At 45.2% G+C, this 19,173-nt stretch overlaps 1 protein-coding gene across 1 annotated transcript in view; it reads right to left on the reverse strand.

The window, feature by feature from the left end:
- Positions 1–11,346, reverse strand: part of EIF4ENIF1 (eukaryotic translation initiation factor 4E nuclear import factor 1) — a 45,415-nt gene extending 34,069 nt beyond the window's left edge. The window contains exons 1-3 of the mRNA XM_074206401.1: positions 11,229–11,346; positions 10,960–11,085; positions 1,057–1,130 (exon numbers count right to left, since the gene is read on the reverse strand). Of these exons, the coding sequence (XP_074062502.1) occupies positions 1,057–1,130; positions 10,960–11,055 (170 nt within the window). The 5' untranslated portion in view covers positions 11,056–11,085; positions 11,229–11,346. The remainder of the gene's footprint in view (positions 1–1,056; positions 1,131–10,959; positions 11,086–11,228) is intronic.
- Positions 11,347–19,173: the final 7,827 nt, after the last annotated feature.

Below are 19,173 nucleotides of genomic sequence, written 5' to 3' on the forward strand. Positions count from 1 at the left end.
TGGGTCTGGACTAGCATAAGAGATCATTCCTAAGAATGTCAATTAAACCTGTTTTCCCAACCCATGCTGGGTTACTAAGTTATCTGGGATTTATTTGTTCCGGTATTTCTTTCCAGGTCTATTAGCCTCATTTTACATAGGAGGAAACTGAAGTTGAAAGGGATTTAGTAAATGAACCCAAAGTCAAGCTGCTGAATATTTAAGGTTGGCTTTGAACTCAAGACTCTCTAATTTCAGATTCAGGACTCTCTCCACTAGGCTCTAAATCTTAAGAGGCATTTCAAATAACTTAGTTGATGAAAGTAGAAAAATAAAAGTTTTCACTGGAGTTTATCTCAAATACTGAAGAGGACAGTGGACTTAAATGCTTACTTAACAAGCATCATCTGAAAGAAAGTGAAGGGTCACTTTTCAGTTCTTTTCTAGGAGAAAGATGGGGGTGGGAACACTGAAGAAGACAGGGGAAGAAGTGAGTTGTGGAGGCATCTGGCAATTTTCAGCAAACAGAGGGGAATGCAGCAAGACGGTATTTGTGTATTAAAATGTAAAATACACAGCTTTATTCAAATAATTCACATTTGATGGAGTGGCAGATAAAAGTTATCACAAAACTGGAAAGGTAGAGAAATGAGAGAGGCAAGGAGGCAGAGCCAAAGAGGACAAAGCAGAGACAAGACAGAGAGACAGTGAGAGTGATACACAAGACAAGGCAAAAGAAAGACAGACTACTAAGGAGGATGTATAAGACTGAATATACAATCTTTTTTTTTTTTAAGATTTTTTCAAGGCAATGGGGTTAAGTGGCTTGCCCAAGGCCACACAGCTAGGTAATTATTTTCTGAGGTGGGATTTGAACCCAGGTACTCCTGACTCCAAGGCCGGTGCTCTATTCACTGTGCCACCTAGCCGCCCCTACATTCTTAATAATACAAAGATCTCTCTCATTATGATCCAAATGTAATACAGTAAACCTCCATCTGTCCCCAAACTAGAAATATAAACTTATTGCTAAAATAATCACAATAAGAAAATTTCTCTAATGAAATGGTAACATACCTGTCATACTTTTCAGAAAGGCATGAAGGCCTCTGTTTGGAGTGAGGGCGTTCTTTAATGTCCAAAAGCTCCTCCTGAAAAAAAAGAATTCAATTTGCTGTTGAATCACACTTTTAAAGAGAAAGAGTACCAGAAAATTTCCCCCACTTATAAAACTGTCTCATTCCTGAGGGTTACCCTTAACCATATTTAAATCTAATGTATGAGGCAGTCCAAATGGCATGAGGAGAGCCAAGCTAACTCCCAGAAGAGCCAATCCATTTCTGATGAATGTGTCTGTGCCTCCTCCTCTATAGAGGGCAAAGATCATCTTTCAGTGACACAGAAACTATTAATGGCAAGGAAGCTCCACCACCAAAAAAAGATGCCAATGCAATTGCAAAGCGGCACCACTTAAAGAAACATTTTAAATGAAGCAACATGTAGGGGAATGATTTTGTATCCCATTCAATGCTACAATCCCAAAAGACATTTCAGAAAAGACCAGATGTGCTACTTATGAAGGAACTCTCACAATCCCAGAAAACAAAGGACTGCCCTCCATTGTACAGTCACACTGAGAACCTCTCCCTAGTCACAATCTGTTTCATGTGACCAAAAGTCACCTGGTCACTTCTATCTGAGAGGGGTGGAGAACACCTCACTTTTTGGGATTTAGCTTCAGTAGACTGGTCTAGGATTTTAGTCTATTTGACTCAATGTTTCTATTTCCCCCTTCCTCCCCACCCTGTAAAACTACCTCATTGAAGATCCCAGAAATCATTTCCGAGAAGAGCTCAGGTGAGGCTCAGCCTACTTCAAAGATAACTTGAGTCTCCATCCCATGGACTGAGCAGCCCAGTTTTATCAGTCCCATCTCTGCCGTACCTTGACCTCGACATCCTCTCTTCCACTGCTGCCACCATCCTTGATGAGGCCCTCATTAGGACCACCCACCTGCCCTCCTTAAATATCCCCAACTACTCCATGGAGCTCCAGGCTCTCCTATGCAAAACAGTTTCTGCCCAGTTGGCAAACCTGACTTCCCTAGTAGAGAGGTTTCAATGGTTCCCTATAAAATACAGGCTCTGATGTTTGACATTCAAAGTCTGTCTTCATCATCCAGACCGGTCTACTTGCACACCTCAATTTTCTAACTTCCTGATGGCCATGCCTGTGTCCTAAAAAATAGAATTTATGATTTATAGATTCTTTTGTCCCCCATGTATATCCATAAAATAAAATTTAAGTTCCTTGGGACCTGCAGGACCTATTAGGGTATCTTGGTACTTTCAACACGACTAGCACAGGAGCTAGAGTATAGACTGAACAATTATGAAATTTTTGTTGATTATGATCCAACAAGAATATTGAGGGGCTGGTTCTTTAGGTTCTGAAAGAAATAACTAACAGGCTGAAAAAAAAAAGCCTGCAATAGAAATATCCAAATTAGCTGCTCAGTTCAAGTGTTGAGCCCAAAGATCTTAAAGATTATAAAACACACTCCCTTCTGGGGGAAGCAGATTCAACTAGACAGCACTTCCTCAATAACAAGGGAAGGAGGCAGGCACAACAATTGTTTCCTATGTATTTCGTTTAATAAGAGTTTCACTCTAGGCAACCCAGATTTCAAATATGGGCAGGGCCATGCTGTCCTGGCCCAGCTCATCAATAATTGGACACACCTGGGCAAGTCTGCATCAACCCTCAGGGGTGCAAACCCAGTTCACCTGATTCTTGTGAAGGATTCTGAGAACAGCATGAAGAATTGCAGGAGTGACACCCCCCCCCCATCAATTGAGGATGACTATGCAAGGTAAGATGAAGAGCTCACTCACCCCAGGTTGCTCCAGGAGAAACATCTCCAGAAGTTCTAAGGACCAATGCCAGTGTTTCCAAAGAGAAGCATGATGCAGAGAATGCATTTAAGTAGCACCAAGCCTGCCACCTATTCATCAAGATCTAGGGAATTCATACATGCCACTGAGAGGAAATGCTAGGTATGCATGCCCCAGGTCTCCTCCCTCCAGTCCATCCTCCAAAGCACAGGTTCTTCACTCCCTCAAAATAAAGCCAGGGCTCCCTAGCACAGCCAAGGATCAAACACAAAATGCCATCCTTAGAATGGAATCCTATCAGGGGCCGCTAGGTGACACAGTGGATAGAACAAGGGCTCTGGAATCAGGAGGACCCGAGTTCAAATCCAAGCTCAGACACTTAATAATTGCCTAGCTGTGTGGCTTTGGGCAAACCACTTAACCCCACTGCCTTGCAAAAACCTAAATTAAAAAAAAAAAAAGATGGAATCCTATCTAAGAAATACCTAGTTTCCTTAAAAGCTCAGTTCCAAAACTGATAACTGGTTGAAACTGAAAAGTTTCTGCACAGATAACATTAATGAACCTATCAAAGGAGGGAAAACTTCATTATCAAGCTTCTCTGATGAGAGTTTGGTATCTAAGATACACAAATAACTAATAAGTAAATCAATATATAAATATATATTAAAAACAAAATACTTTTCAATAGATAAAACAGACAAGGGATTTGACAGCTCTCAAGAGAAATGAAAACCAAAATAATCCCAAGGTTCCCCCCTCATACCCTGCAATTTTGCAAATGATCAACAATGGTCTACTTGCACACCTCAATACTGGAGGGGCTATGAAATGATAGGCACACCAATTTATACACATTGTTGGTAGAGCTGTGAAAATAGTCCAAGCATTCTGGAAAGCAATCTACAATTATGTAAATAAAGTAAAATATAAGGGGCAGCTAGGTGGCATAGTGGACAAAGCACCGACCCTGGAGTCAGGAGTACCTGGGTTCAAATCCAGCCTCAGATACTTAATAATTACCTAGCTGTGTGGCCTTGGGCAAACTACTTAACCCCATTTGCCATACAAAAAAAAAAAAAAACACAAAAAAAATAAAGTAAAATATATCCATACCCTTTGACTCAGAGATTCTATTCTTTGCCTTACAGTCCAACGAAGTCATTGGTAAGAAGTTTCCATATCTCCAAAATACTAATAGCAGTACTTTTAGCAGACTTCGAAACAAAGTAAATGGCCACAATTGGGGAATAGTTAAACAAAGTATGGTACAGGGATGCAAAAGAGTCCTATTATGCTGTAACAAATGATGTATGTGAGGAATACAGAAGCTTGGAAAGATCTGTATGAATGAAACTGAGAAAACAATCTACAAGTGACTACAACACAGACGGAAAGAACTATATGCCAAAAAATTAGTCATATCACAAAACTATAAAGTCAAGCAGGTCACCACCAATTTACCCCTTCGTGGAGTTGGAAGGTTCACAGGCGGCACACACTGCACAGATGTTCAGACTTTCTCAATCTACTGATCAGTTAGGCTGACTGTTTTTCCTCTCTAGAAAAAGTCTATCTGTCATATGGGATGGCTCTCTGGGAGGGGGGATACATAGGATACCAGAGTAATGTAAAAAACAGAAAAGGTCAATAGAAAATGGAAAAAAAAAAAAAGCTAAGCTTAAGCATCATCTCTCCAAGTAATGACTAGATTTCAAACTCTCCAGGTAAAGACTTTGAAAAACAACAGTTAAAAACGCATTAAATCTTCCTATTGAAAGAGCAACACCTGTGGGCAGCTTCATGACAGACTCCCTCTGCCTCCACTGAACAACTTCTATTTTGAGAAACAGGGTCTCCAATCAAAATTGTTACTGTCTTAGATGATTCCCCTCTTTCTCTGTCTCACATCTCCTGACACCCAACACTCTCTTTTCACCCATTCTTCACTAATAAAACCAAATTAAGAATGTTATCATGCCAGATACAAATATGAAAAACCCAGAGAAGTGTGAGAAGACTTAAGACAGACTGTTACAGAGGGAAGAACCAGGACAATACAGATAACACTAGACATGGACATTTTAAAAAAGAATGAAACAAAGAATGTTATTTACAGGACAAGTCATTAAAAAGAACAAGCTTGAGGCAGTAAGTCAAGGCAATAAGTTTTAATTAAGCAAGTGCTCTGTGGAGGGCACTATGTTAAGAACTGGTGATATAAAGTAAGGTAAAAAGTACAGAGCCCCTGCCCTCAAGGAGCTCCCAATCTTAACACTATTAACAACAGAGGTGCTCTCAGCCAGAGTCCCTTCTTGGCAAAGAAAGGAGCCATCAGGTGTGGGCAATGTATGGCTAACTTCTCCTTGTGGTGGTCAGTTTGGCTGACCTGCCTCCCCCACTCCTTAGCTTCTGTTAAAAGGGACAGGTGGGTAGGAAGGACAACTTTTGAAAATGAAGGTAACATGAGACAAAATTTAAAGGAGAAAAAAAAATGGGGAAAAAACTGAAATAGATCGTTTTCATTTACTGATTTATTAAGACCTGGAAATCTCTGCCCTGAGTTCTTCCCCAGGGGAATCAAGGAGATCTGGATTCCAGTGTTCTTGCTGGGGGAGTCTCTCCAAAAAATAATCCTAGGTAACTTTTCCAGATTTAACCGGCAGGCATACCAATGTGAATCATTACTGGTCACTAGGGGTGGCACACCCTAGACCTGGAGTCAGGAAGACCTGGCTTCAAATCCAGCCTCCACTCACTGGCTGGGTGAGCCTGGGCAGATCACTTATCCTGTCAGTCTCCTCACCTGTAAAACGATAACACCCCCAAACCTCCTAGAGTAGTTGATTCCCTTCTGCTACCCACATTACCAACCAAATGAGGAAAACTGCAAAGTATTTTGCCAATCTTAAAAGTACTATAGAGGTGCAGCTGAGTAGTGCAGTGAATAGAGCACTGGCCCTGGAGTCAGGAGGACTTGAGTTCAACTCAGAAACTTAATACTTATTTAGCTGTGTGACCTTGGGCAAATCACTTAACTCCAATGCCATGAAAAAATACCCCCTCCCCAGTACTATAGAAATGCTCATTATGATGGTTGTTACTGTTGTAATACCAATGAAATTCCCAATTCAGCCACCATAGTAGCTTAGGTAAAATGCTTAGTTGAGAGATCCCAAGATCTAGCTGGGTCTGACTTGGTCCTTTTTAGATGAGGGGAGGTTGGGGATGAGGAGGGGAGGCAGGGCAGGTCTGTTACCCAGGGGTGGCTGGGGGGCTGCTGCCCATCATTTGGCCTTTTCTAAAAAAAATATACACACAGGACCTGAAGCAGGTTTCTCCCCTCCTCGAGGATTCTCCATCTAGCTCTCAGTCCAGGGTCCCTGCCCTTAACCCAAGGCCTGCCTCCCCTTCCTCCAACCCTGGAGAGTCCATGGTACATGTATCATTCTTTCTAGTGCACCTAATATTTTTGTTAATATTTACATCATTTCTGGTCAAGGATGGCACTAGATTGTGATTTCTCTCAGCATAAGTTTCATTGTATCACTATCCAGTAGAACAGCCTCTACCCCTTCTTGGTCCTCAGGCAGGCTACTTGGCCAGCTCCACACCACCTGGAAACATTGACCCCCTTCTCTCCAACTATTAATTTCCCCAAATTCCACCTTTCTTGATCACTCTTTTTTAGGTTTTTGCAAGGCAAATGGGGTTAAGTGGCTGCTCAAGGCCACACAGCTAGGTAATTATTAAGTGTCTGAGACCAGATTTGAACCCAGGTACTCCTGACTCCAAGGCCAGTGCTTTATCCACTACGCCACCTAGCTGCCCCATCTTGATCACTCTTTCTCAAACCCTCATGCTTCTACTGTTTATGTTATACAGTCTATCTTGTATGTACATACTTGTTGCACATCAGCTCCCCCATGAAAATGAGGGTTCCTTGAAGGCAGAACCAAAAAAGGCCCTCTACACATTCAGGTGATACTAAACAGGAATTATTCTGTATAGAAAATGGGAAACACCCACCTCATAAAAAAGGAAACCAAACAATGAGAGCAGGACATGCCCCAAAGGAAAGGGAAGGCAAAACAAGGGAATCGATATAGGATTTTGGCTGGGAGCTCCCTTCCATCACCAATGTCTTTTCACTAGCTCTGCACCTCCACACCCCACTCATAAGGCCCATCACCAGCACAGGAGAATGGTCCACTTGATCAGATCCCTTGCTTAAAATCAGACACCACAACGTATCAGCCCCTCCAGAGCTGAAGAAGAGGCCAAACTTGTGTCTGGCTCCTTTTAGCAGCTCATCTGATCTCCAAGTCAATGGGCAACAAACACTGGAGTCAAGTCAGACTCTTCAATAATATACATCCAAACATAAGAGCCTCAAACTTCCATTTTTTAAGACAAACTATGAAAATCCACTTTCAACACCTCTGTTATCCTATCCTGTTAAGTCCTAGAGAGTCTAGATTCCCCTCTCTGTTCTGTGTGACCTTGGGTAGGTCACTGCCCATCTGATAATCCCTGGAGTCCTGTCTACCTTAGAAAGTCTCCTTTTCCAGTTTCTAGTCAGGCTAGGAAAAACTTGTAAGACAGAAATGAAGAAAGAGGGGAGGAGGGAGGGAGAGAGGCCAATTGAGACCCTCTAGAGAATTTAGCCTGCAGATTTCAGACTTCACCCCCCCCCCAATTAACTGTGGAGGGTCTAGGGCAAAGTCAGTGGAAAGAAAGGCCACTCCATTCTTGAAGAGATCCACCTTTTCCCCCAGAGTCACTGCCTAGTCAGGAGTTTCTTTTAAGTGAAGGGTCAGACATAAACAATCCAAGTTTCTAAAACAAAAGAATGCTTGGGAATGTACTTTCAAAATATATTTAATGGGGGTGGCTAGGTGGCGCAGTGGATAAAGCACTGGTCCTGGAGTCAGGAGTACCTGGGTTCAAATCCGGTCTCAGACATTTAATAATTACCTAGCTGTGTGGCCTTGGGCAAGCCACTTAAGCCCGTTTGCCTTGCAAAAACCTAAAAAAAAAAATGTGTGTGTGTATATATATACATGTGTACACATATACATGTGTGTATATATATATATATGTGTGTTATATATATATATAAATATAAAATGCCCATTTTGCCAAATCCCAGCTTTCAGTTCATATTTCAGAATCAGGTTCTTAAAACCTAAGCACGAAGGTTCTCACAAGAGAACTCTTTCACAGCTCTCACAGGAGAAGGTAGGCTTAATTTCTCATAGCCAGGTCACCTCCACCAAGACTTCCAACAATCTGCAGGTTAACAGAAGGCAAGTTGACCAATACCGGGGTATGAAGATGGTTGAGTCATCTCAAAGGAAACAAACCTCTGTATTTTAATTCTGCATCTATCAGCCCAGCAACCTAGTTCTTGGCAAAATTCTATTTTGTGTATCCAATGTAGGAAAATCTTTACCTGAAACATTCAAGTGCAGACTCTTGTATACAATATAACTTAGTTGGCGTGCTACAGTACAGAAACTGCCTCCGCCTACAGAATAAGGTTTCTCCAACTTCATAATGAAGGGCTGAGGAGCTACCCAGGGTCACATGGCTTCTAAGAGAATATAAATCCAAATCTGCCTATTTCCAAGCCCAGCACCTTCTCTACTACAATCCACTGAGCAGGAACACTGGCTTGCTGCCCTTTGCCCAATCTGGGAGGAAATGTCAAGTACAAACTAAAGCCTGGGATCTAAAGCACCTGACTCCTGTAACCCAAGGGGCAGAACATCTAACACATTATCAAAGGCTTTTTTTCCCTTCCACCAGTCATTTTTTGTTGTTGTTGTTGTTGCAGGCATCCCAGCCCAAAACAATCTACTACCCACCTAACTCCAATTCACCATTGGGATTATCATATGTATTATCTGACACTTTAATTGTAGAAACACCTGGCATGGGGGGAGGAGTGGTTAGGGAAATTAAGGCAACTGCCTTTTACCTCATCTGACTCAGGAAAAAAAATCTATGAAGCATTTTTTCAGAATTCTTTAAGGGTTGCTAAGTGGTGCAGTGGACAGGGCCCCATTTGCCTTGCAAAAGCAAAAAAAAAACCAAACCAGAATTGTTAGTATATACCAAAAGGCTGATGCTTGAAGGATACCCTCAATGTCTCAGGCCTCATAATACAGTCCATCTGACACTTCCCAGCTAAATTATAACAGGCTTACCAAACTCATACCACACTTAGTTAAAAACCACTATCATAATAAGATCCCATTGTACTTTCCAGATGTAGTCAGATGCAGATCTCTTACATACAAGGATAACAGATTCCTAAAGCCAGCTTTGGAGATTACTCCAAGTTAAATTTTTAAAAATTTATTTTAATGATTTGTTTTGGGGGATATGAAAGTTTTAAGAGTCAAAATACACACAAAAAAATTGAGATCTACTCAGACTCAACAGGTTGAGAAGTGCAAAGGGCCTTAGATGACCAATTCCTGGTAACGTACAGAAAAGGACACTCAGTGATGCAATGAGATAGGCAGGACCAGGAAATTAAATGGATTGTGAATTTTACCATCTTGTTTCCTATGGCCACATTTCAGCAAAAGAACCACATCCACACAAAAAATTTTGAAATGTGCCATAAGTCACCTTCTAGCCAGGTCTGAGACTTGCAGCAGGGGTTCCAGAAGCAAGCTGTTTACAACTGGGAGGCTCTGCTCCAACTCACTCACTAACCCCACTGAGCTCCTCTCTTCCAACTACCTAGTAAAAGTTCACAAGGCCAGCCAAGCTCTTTTTGGCCTTGAAGTGCTGGTTCTATCAATCCCAACTACCCCCCCCCCCCACCTAATAGCAAAATGTTCCAAAACCACTTTCCTTTGACACTTGGGAGAAAAGTCACCCCATCACCCCCTGCCCTGCCCCCCATTTGAAACATGACTAATGTTAACATGCCTATAGATGATAAAACTAAATATGGAGTGAAACAGAAAAGGATTTTCAAAGCTACCAAATTGTCAAGTCAATAAGCTAGTGAGAAGGAAAATTCAACTAAGATCATGTTTTGCTAGAAAAATCACATCTGCCACTCCTGTTCAACTACTAAATCCTTTGTATTTTTCCATTTTGGAGAAGGGGAGGGAGAGGGTTGCCCAGTGTGTAAGGTGATTTTGAATTCCGGTCTACAGGATCAGAGGCCCCAGCCACTGTGCCACCCAGCTGTCCCTCCATTTATCAAAACAATCTTCTAAACATCAAAGACCGTCGACTTTTAAGCAAACAATTTTGTTAGCCTGGGTTCCAGAAATATAAAGAAGTCACAAATGAAAACCAAAAGAAACCACAGAAATGAGGAACGCTACTTGTATCCCAACGTTTTAGATAGGAGTGAGTAGAGTGAGGAGCAAATAGCAGGGGGAAAGCCCGGGTTCGGCAACAAGCTACTCAGCAGCAGCTGGTGCTGCTCTGGGGCTTCCCATTCATTCTCACTTGAACCTCGACCACTTCAGGACAGATCTCTGAACTTTCTAAATTCGATCTAATTGGGCAACAGACAGACTTCTTCCAGCAAAGCAGAGCTCCTAAGTGTGCCACAGCACTCTAGCTCGTCTCACCAATATAAATATCTCCCATGGGCTCTACAGCCCATGGAAGACGAGCCAAGGGGTCCTGTCGACTTGCTTAGATTCACTTGGCAGACCCCCCCCCCCCAGCAAGCAAAGGTTTACCCTCAGGAAAAACAGACAAGATAAAGTGAAGAGTTACCAACTCACAACATCTTTCACCTGTAACGTCACCCTTTTTAAAAGAACACCTTTCGGTCACATTTTGCGTGCCAATCGCACTGTGTCTGATTTGGAGTGCCAGGAGAACGGTGGGTAAGGAGTAAGGGCAGCCGCCTGACAGCTCATTCGTCGGGGGGAGCCCTTTTGGGGAAGGGCCTCGGGTGCTGCCCGGCCCCCGAAGCAGCGACACGCCGGGCATGCATCCGCAAGCGGGGCACGGGTCGGAGGAGACCCGCTCCCCGGGGGCAGCCGGGTCCTACTGGGCACGAGCCCCCCGCCCCGCAGGGGACCCCGGGGGCCGGGCCTACTTTGGTGTATCGGTGGGGGGCCCTGGCGGCCGGCGGCTTCTTCGGGTCCGCGCAGGCCTCCCCGTTCTCCGCCTCCGCCGCGCCTCTTCTGTCCATGGCTCCGGGGCCGTCCCTGGCTCTGGGCACCTGCAAGGGAAGCAGCGCGGGCTCAGGGCGGGCCCGGGCCGGGGGCGCCGAGGCAGCCCGAGCCGGAACAGCGGGCGGCGGCGGCCCCGGGGCGCCCCCCGCCCGGGCCGGGCCCCTCCTCGGGGGCCGGGCCGCGCACTCACCGTGCGGAAGAGGGAGGCGGGCAGGGCCGGCGAGAGGAGCCCCTCGGCAGCGCCTCGGGCCGGGCTCGGCCCCGGCGCCGCCGCCGCCGCCACCGTCGCGGCCGCCGTGCTGCCGCCCCGTGCTCGTCCGGCCCTCCTCGGCGTCGGCCCCGGCCCGGCCCGCCCGCTGGCTCGCCCTCCGGCCCGCCTGGCTGCGCCTCGCGCCCCGAGCGAGCGTGAGCGCCACGGCGCGTGCGCGGGGAGGCCGAGCGAGCGAGGGCCCCCGCGCAGCCGCAGCGCCGCCGCCGCCTCGCGCAGCCCCGCGCGCGCGCACTGCGGCCGGCCGGCCCCTCCCCCGCCCCGGCTCTGGGGCTGCGCTCTGCGTCCGTCTCCCCTCAGCCGCCGTCCCCGGGGCCTTCACGCCGCCCCTTCGCCCCGCCCCTCTAATAACTCCCTCCACGCGCCGGCCTCTGCGCCTGCGTCGGCGCCGTCGCGGCTGGCCCTGCCCCCCCCCCGCCCGCGGGAGGTGTCCTCGGCGGTGCCTGACTGCAAAAAATGCAAGTCTTTCAAATGGACAGGAGAGAAGGGTTTTCCTGAGAGGGAGAACTCTCGCTGCTGGGCTGAGGATTGGCCACCCCCGGCGGGGCGGACTTCGAGGAGGGTGAAGGCCCTGGTCCGGCTAGGGTCGGAGGGAGGATGGTGGAGAGGGACGTGGCCCCTCAGGCGTTCTGCGAGGGCAGCGCGAGGGGGAAGGGGCCGGCTCCGGCCGGGCCTCGGGCGCGCGCACGGCCGCGTGGCGCGCGCGCGCCCGCCTGCCCCCGCTCCCGTCCGGCCCCGCGCGGGGCGGCCTCTGAGGCGGCGCGGGCGGCGCGGGCGGAGCGGGCGGCGGCCTTCCCGCCGGGCGGCCCTCGCCCTCCGTGCCCGGGCCGCATCCCGGCCCCAAGTGGGCCGCCGAGGCCCCGAGGCGGCAGCGCCGCGACGCGCTTGGGCGGGAAGTCGCGTCCGCAATTATTAGGCGCCCGGCTCGCCCCGGAGCATCGCCCGGGCTGACTCCGCGCCGCCCGGGGAAGGGGCGGCTGGGACCCTCCGGGAGAGGCGGCCCCCGGGACGCTGCATCGGCCTTTGGTCAGCGCCTCCGTGTGCGCCACAGGCGGATGGAGCCGGCCAGGCGCGGAGGCGGGGCAAGCGTTCGGTGGTTGGAGGGGTGTCCGGAAGCGCCCCACGGTGGAGCCCGGGCCCGAGCGGGAGGAGAGACACGGGGCCGGCAGTGAGCAGCCCCACGGCCCTGGGACTCGCACAACTCCGCCCCAGGAGCCTCCCAGCACCCCACGGGCGCTGCTCTCAGCCTAACCTTACCTTTGGGGAAACTAAGCCAAATGGCTGAAACAAGGGTCACAGAGCTAGCTTCGCCTTGAACTCAAGGCCTTATTTCCAGGCCCAACCTTCTATCCACTGCCCCATCCAGTTGTCCATACACGAGGAAGGCCAGCTGTTGGGCAACTGTTCTCCAAAAGAGAAATGAGGGAAGACAATCAACCCATCCAGTGCCAGTTCCCCAGGTGTAGAGACTGACGCTGAACATTTAACCATCTGCTCTCTGGAGCCTGTTAAGGCAGCTCTGGCAGGTCCCTGACAGGACCTCATCATGCAATCCCTTACATTTGCAGATAATTAGAGACATGCAAGTTAAGGCAGCTCTGAGGATCCAGTAACATCCAGTGGAAAGATTGAATCCTCTCCCTAAAAAAAGAAATACATACTGGAGGGTCTGGGAGAAAACAGGCACATTAATATACTCAGAGTAGAGCTCTGGACTAACCCAGCCACTAGGAAAGCAATTTTTTCTATAGAGATTTTATGTTGAATTTTACAATTTTCCCCCCTAATCTTACTTCCCTCCCCCACCCCCACGGGAAGCAATCTGTCAGTCTTTACTTTGTTTCCATGGTAAATACATTGATCCAAATTGAGTTTGAGAAAGAAATTAGATCCTTAAGGAAGAAACAAAGTAAAAGAGATAAGATCAGACAATAAGATATCAGGTTTGGTTTTTTTTTTTCAAAATTAAAGGAAATGCCACATTTGCCTTGTAAAAAAAAAACCTAAAAAAAATTAAAGGGAATAGTCCTTGGTCTTTATTCAAACTCCATGGCTCTTTCTCTGGATACAGATGATATTCTCCATTGCAGATGCCCCAAATTATTCCTGATTGTTGCACTGATGGAATGAGCAAGTCCATCAAAGTTGATCATCGCCCCCATGTTACTGCTAGGGTGTACAATGTTTTTCTGGTTCTGCTCATCTCACTCAAAATCAGTTAATGCAAATCCCTCCAGGCTTCCCTGAATTCCCATCCCTCCTGGTTTCTAATAGAACAATAGTGTTCCATGACATACATATACCACAGTTTGCTAAGGCATTCCCCAGTTGAGGGACATTTACTTGATTTCCAATTCTTTGCCACCACAAACAGGGGTGCTATGAATATTTTTGTACAAGTAATGTTTTTACCCTTTTTCATCATCTCTTGTATAGCTGGATCAAAGGGGATGCACATTTTTGTTGCCCTTTGGGCATAGTTCCAGACTGCTCCTGAAAAGCAATTTTTGTTTGTTTTTTAGATTTTTGCAAGGCAAATGGTGCTGGCTCTATCCATTGTACCACTTAGCAGCCCCATGGAAAGCAATTTTGGACCATGCCTAAAAAGCTATTACTGTGCCTACTTTTGGAACTATGGATAATTCTACTGGATCTTATGAACAATGAAAAACATAAAATTATGTTTAACATACTTTTGTACCTCAAAAACAATATGGGTGGAAAGATCATTGGTCACCTAAAGAGAGTTTCCTGACAATTCAGTATTTGAACAAAATGAAGCTGGTTTTAAAGAGAGCTATTTTTCTTAATTTTCGTTATGGTGAGATATACCCCTACCCTTTCTGACAATCTTTTAGTGTAACTGATAAACCCATAATTAGGAGTTAGGAGAGGTCTTTCCTGAAGTTAATGATCCCTCCATCCTTCCCCACAACTCCTTCTGACCCCACTTCCTGAAGACCCCTCCCCTCTGACTATGCCACTGCACTATATATATATGTATATATCCCCCAAGAAGGAGGTTTTCAGTAAAACTTGTAGAGCTCCCTTTCCAGTTTGAGCGATCTGTGTGCCTAAGTGAATAAACAGCCTTATCCTAACTTTGTCTTTTATTAACCAACTCTTAGGATTCTCTTTTTTAGTCTATATCCTCAAAGAAATCAAAGGAAGAAAGTACTTATATGGACAAAGATATTTATAGCAGTTCACTTACTAGTGGCAAAAACTGGAAATTAAAGGGGTGTTCATTACTTGGAAAATGGCAGAACAAATTATGGTATGTGAACAAAATGGATAGTAAGAAGTAATAAGCAGGATGGTTTCAGAGAACCCTCAGAAGATTTGTATGAACTGATACAGAATGGAGTGAGTAGAACCAGGAGAACAATTTATACTGTTTTATCAATTGTGTAAAATCAAATAATTCTGAAAGATTTAAAGAATTGTGATCAAAAAGCTTATTGTCTTCAATTTTTAAAAGTTGTCTTATGTATTCTCATTTTTTTCTCTAATGTTTTCTTCTGTTTGGATCTGATTCTTCTCTCACAAACTTGATCAATATGGATCTATATTTAGTATGAGCACTTGCTTGTCCTGGCATCACCTCCCTTGATGTCATCATGGTTTTCCAGAAGGAATGACAAACATCATCATGTTTCTATTTTTAAAAAATTGGTTTTAAGGTTTGTGTTTTATATCCCAATCATTTTTGAAAATGTCTCCCTTTGCCTTATCCCAAATTGAACTCTCCCTATTAATAAAGAAAGCTAGTTAAGACAAGATACCTGGGTGGAGGCAGTAGGGTGAGGTAGAAAGGGGCTGAACATGAGTCAGAAAAACTGACTTGGAACTCCTGCTCCTCCACTTACAACCTCTATGACCTTTGTCAAGTCACTTTTCTCTGAGTTTCTGTTTTCTCATCTGTAAAATGAAGGGGTTGGAAAAGGGGACTTTCAAGGTCTCTTCAAGCATGAGATTCAGGGACTTCAATTCTCTTCAAATCCTAAGATTTCATAATGCTATAGCTAAGCATATTTTTCTCTAGCCCATACTTGTGGAATTGATATTTTGCACTATAAAATGTTGCATTTATTTAACCCTTTGGATTTTAGCCTTAATAGATCCAGTCCTATACTTTAGGGCAATCTTTTTGACAATTCAGTCATAGTTAACTGTCATCCCTCCAAGCTTGGGGTCACCTGCAGTTGTCATGAGCATGCCATCTATTATGTCTTTATCTAATCCATTCTTCAGAGTGGTAGTCTAGGAACAGGAACATGGTGGAGACTATTGGCTCTTCTCATGTCTTCCCAGAGTCTTTTCCTTTGGATAAGCTGAAGTGGGGTTGACCTCTTCCATCTTCTCTCTTGAAGCTAGAAACCAGAAGCACCCAAAGTCTGAAGACACTTAGTGATTCAAAGAGAACTTGAAGACTGGAGCTTCTTCTCTCTGGGTCGTACCAATGCCACCCGCACCTCTCAAACTAGTTTGGTGCATTGTCCTCCATTAATAAGGAAAACACCCCATACAATAGACTTTGGCACTTGCTTGTATATCTGTTTGCAGATCTCTGTTGCACTCTATTTTCAGAGTAACCAAGTGATGGATAGGATAAGTATGGCTACCTCCCATGGAACTAGACATGCTATCTGGCCTCTTGTGGTAGGGCTTGTGAGATGATAGAACAACTCTTGATTGGTCCCTGATATTTTAGGGAGTTGTTTTGTTTTTTAGGGTTTTTTGCAATGCAATGGGGTGAAGTGGCTTGCCTGAGGCCACACAGGTAATTATTAAGTGTCTGAGGCTGGATTTGAACTCAGGTCCTCCTGACTCCAAGGCTGGTACTCCATCCACTGTGTCACCTAGCTGCGCAGGGGAATTGTTTTGACAGTGATTCACTATTCAGTCATAGGGCCATTGATGGAGATTGGGAACCAGAAGGAACCACCCACTCTGTGGGCAACAAGATGAAATATATTTGGCTATCTCTGCCTGTTTTGAGATCATCTACTGGGCTTTATTACCCTTGGACTTCCAGCAAGGCATGGGGAAGAAATTTCTCATCCCAACCCTTTCCTTCCTTCCTCTGCTCATCCTCCAGCAATTAAGCAGCACAGTAATGGGAACATGTGCTTGCCTGGTCAGCACCCATCTGCCATCTTCTGTTTTCTGTTTCCTTCCTTGAATATAGGGGATCAACAAAGTGGAGAAATGGATGTTTCCAGCCTTGGCAGTATTCTGGTTTTCCTAGAACTCCTGAGCCTGTTTCTGGCTACCCAGTGAGAGATGATTTCTTTTACAGGAGAAGGGTACCTTTACTAGAATGTGCCTGTAGCTGAGGGACTGAAGAAAGCCATAGCTAGATGACCAGGGCTGATCTCATAGGCTCCCAAAGATTCTATGGCTATGTTCTATTCTCTAGAACCCCAGTCTCTTATCATCGAATGCCTGTTGTACATTTGGAATTGGATGTCCATTAGACATTTTTTCTTTTTTAGGATTTTTGCAAGGCAAATGGGGTTAAGTGGCTTGCCCAAGGCCACACAGCTAGGTAATTATTAAGTGTCTGAGACAGGATTAGAACTCAGGTACTCCTGACTCCAGGGCCAGTGCTTTATCCACTGCACCACCTAGCTGCCCCTCCATTAGACATCTTAAACATCCTAAACTCCAAAACCAAACTCAGTTTGGGCAAAAGATAATTAGTAATACTTTAGATGTTTGTAGAGAATTGAAAGATAGCCTAACTCTAAGCACTATTCAATGGTCTAGCATCTACAGCTTCTTCCAAATCCTCCTTCCCAAATCCTCCTCTCAGTCCCTCAACCTAGGAGTCATTCTGTACTCCTCCCTCTCTCTTATCCTCAGATATAATATGGTATCAAGGCCTGTCAAATTTACCTTTGAAGTGAACTGATGCTGAGCAAGATGAGCAGAACCAGAAGAACCCTAACAGCAACTTGGGGGTGATGATCAACCTGGATGGACTCACTCATTCCATCAGTGCAACAATCAGGGACAATTTTGGGGTTGTCAGCAATGGAGAATACCATCTGTATCCAGAGAAAGAATTGTGGAGTTTGAACAGAGACCAAAGACTATTACCTTTAATTAAAAAAATTATCTTATGTAATTTTGCTATCTCATACTTTAGATTCCTATCTTTAGACTCTTATGGCCACTGGACTCTGATGGCTCTGGAGGAGGAAGTGAGTCTGGTGACAGCTCAGCCCTCCCCCCCAACTCAAATCCAATTCATGTGCTTGTCATGGTGTCATCTCGCTCATGTTGTGATCTTCTTTGAGAAAGAAGGACTAACATCATCTTTTGCTTCCTATGCCATGTCTGTTTTCTACCAGATCTCCCCCCTTAAAGCTATTCATTACTTCTACTTTCTTTCATAAGGATGTTATTTAGTTTATACCTCTATGTTCTGATGGCTTTCCCCTACTTTCTTCAAATTCACTCTACATTTTACAATAAGAAGCTCAAGATCTGAGTCACAGTCGGCTCCAGGTCTTGTTTTAGTTGACTGTGTAGAGCTCCTCCATCTTTGGCTGCAAGGTCAATCAATCAATTATGTTTTGGCTATTTGATGATGTCCATGTGTCCCTTTGGGTTGTTGAGAAGATGTGTTGGCTATGACTAGTGAGTTATCTTGACAAAACTCTTTAATTTTCACCTCTAGCCCCTTTCAAAAAAAAAAAAAAAGACATTCCTGGAGAAACCTGGTCCCTGAAAAGAAGAGTCACACTCACTTTCACAATCTCTTGGGTTTTTACACTCCCATTCCAGGGCCCCAGGGGAAATCATTTAAAGTTTAAATTTGGTTGGTTTTAAAGGACTTCCCCAAAAGACACAGAAATAGCCAATATAGATCAAGTATAGGATAGTTATTTATTTCTCCATACAAAGGAAATACTAAAACCACAGAAGCAAGCATTAAGGAGACAAACATTAAGCAATGATATAATTACCATTCTACTCTCTCTGTTGACTGAAGCTTAGAACACTTAAAAAAAAATGAAGCAATCTGTAGGACTATGGGGCCACCATTTCCCCTTTAACTTGGCCCTGTCCTCTATTCCACGATGTCTGGGCTTTGGCAAATTAAGCCAGAGGTTGGATTTCTCCTCTCTGGTCAATATGGAGCCTCTCCAATGCAGGGAACTCTCCAAGTGCCAATTAGCTCCAAATGAGGGACCAGAAGCTCTTGAGGTCTTCAATTCCCAGGTTTGCCACCCAAGTCGTAAATAGCCATCTCAGAGTTAATACTTGATCACTTATAATAAGGAAAGAAACAAAGTAAAAGAGGTATCCAGAGACCAAAGGCATAAGCTTGGGCTTGCCTATGTGGGACATGTGTCCAGTACCACTTGTTTTTGTGGGGTCGACTCACCCCCTCCCCACCACCCCCCCATACCCGAGGAAATCCTTGAGAGTTTTACATGCTACCCATTCTGAAAAAGAAGGAAGAAAATGAAGGGATAAATCCAGACTAATACCTAGACAGAAATGATTGAGTCAGCTGTTATATTGGGAGTGACCGGTTAATAGAGGGAGTTACTCCCTCTTGCCTTAGCCTCACCCCCAGGTGGGGGGGGTACCTTTTTTTTTTTACTAGCTCATCCCTTCAGGGATGACTCCCTTCCAACAGGTCTGTCCACTTTGGGAGAGGACTGATGGGAGCCAGTTGGGTTGGTTAGATCTCTAGAAAACATCTTTTTGATATCTTTCCATCTCTCACCTGGCTGTACTATTCTGGGACTTTCCCCAATGTCCCAGGAAGTTCCTCTTTGGGAAAATCTTCTCCTTGGTCCTCCACCTCATTCCTAGCCTCTGCCTTTCTGATTGGAGGCTGGGACTC

This window comes from Macrotis lagotis, chromosome X (genome assembly GCF_037893015.1).
Source record: "Macrotis lagotis isolate mMagLag1 chromosome X, bilby.v1.9.chrom.fasta, whole genome shotgun sequence".
In the NCBI taxonomy this organism is placed as follows: Eukaryota; Metazoa; Chordata; class Mammalia; order Peramelemorphia; family Peramelidae; genus Macrotis; species Macrotis lagotis.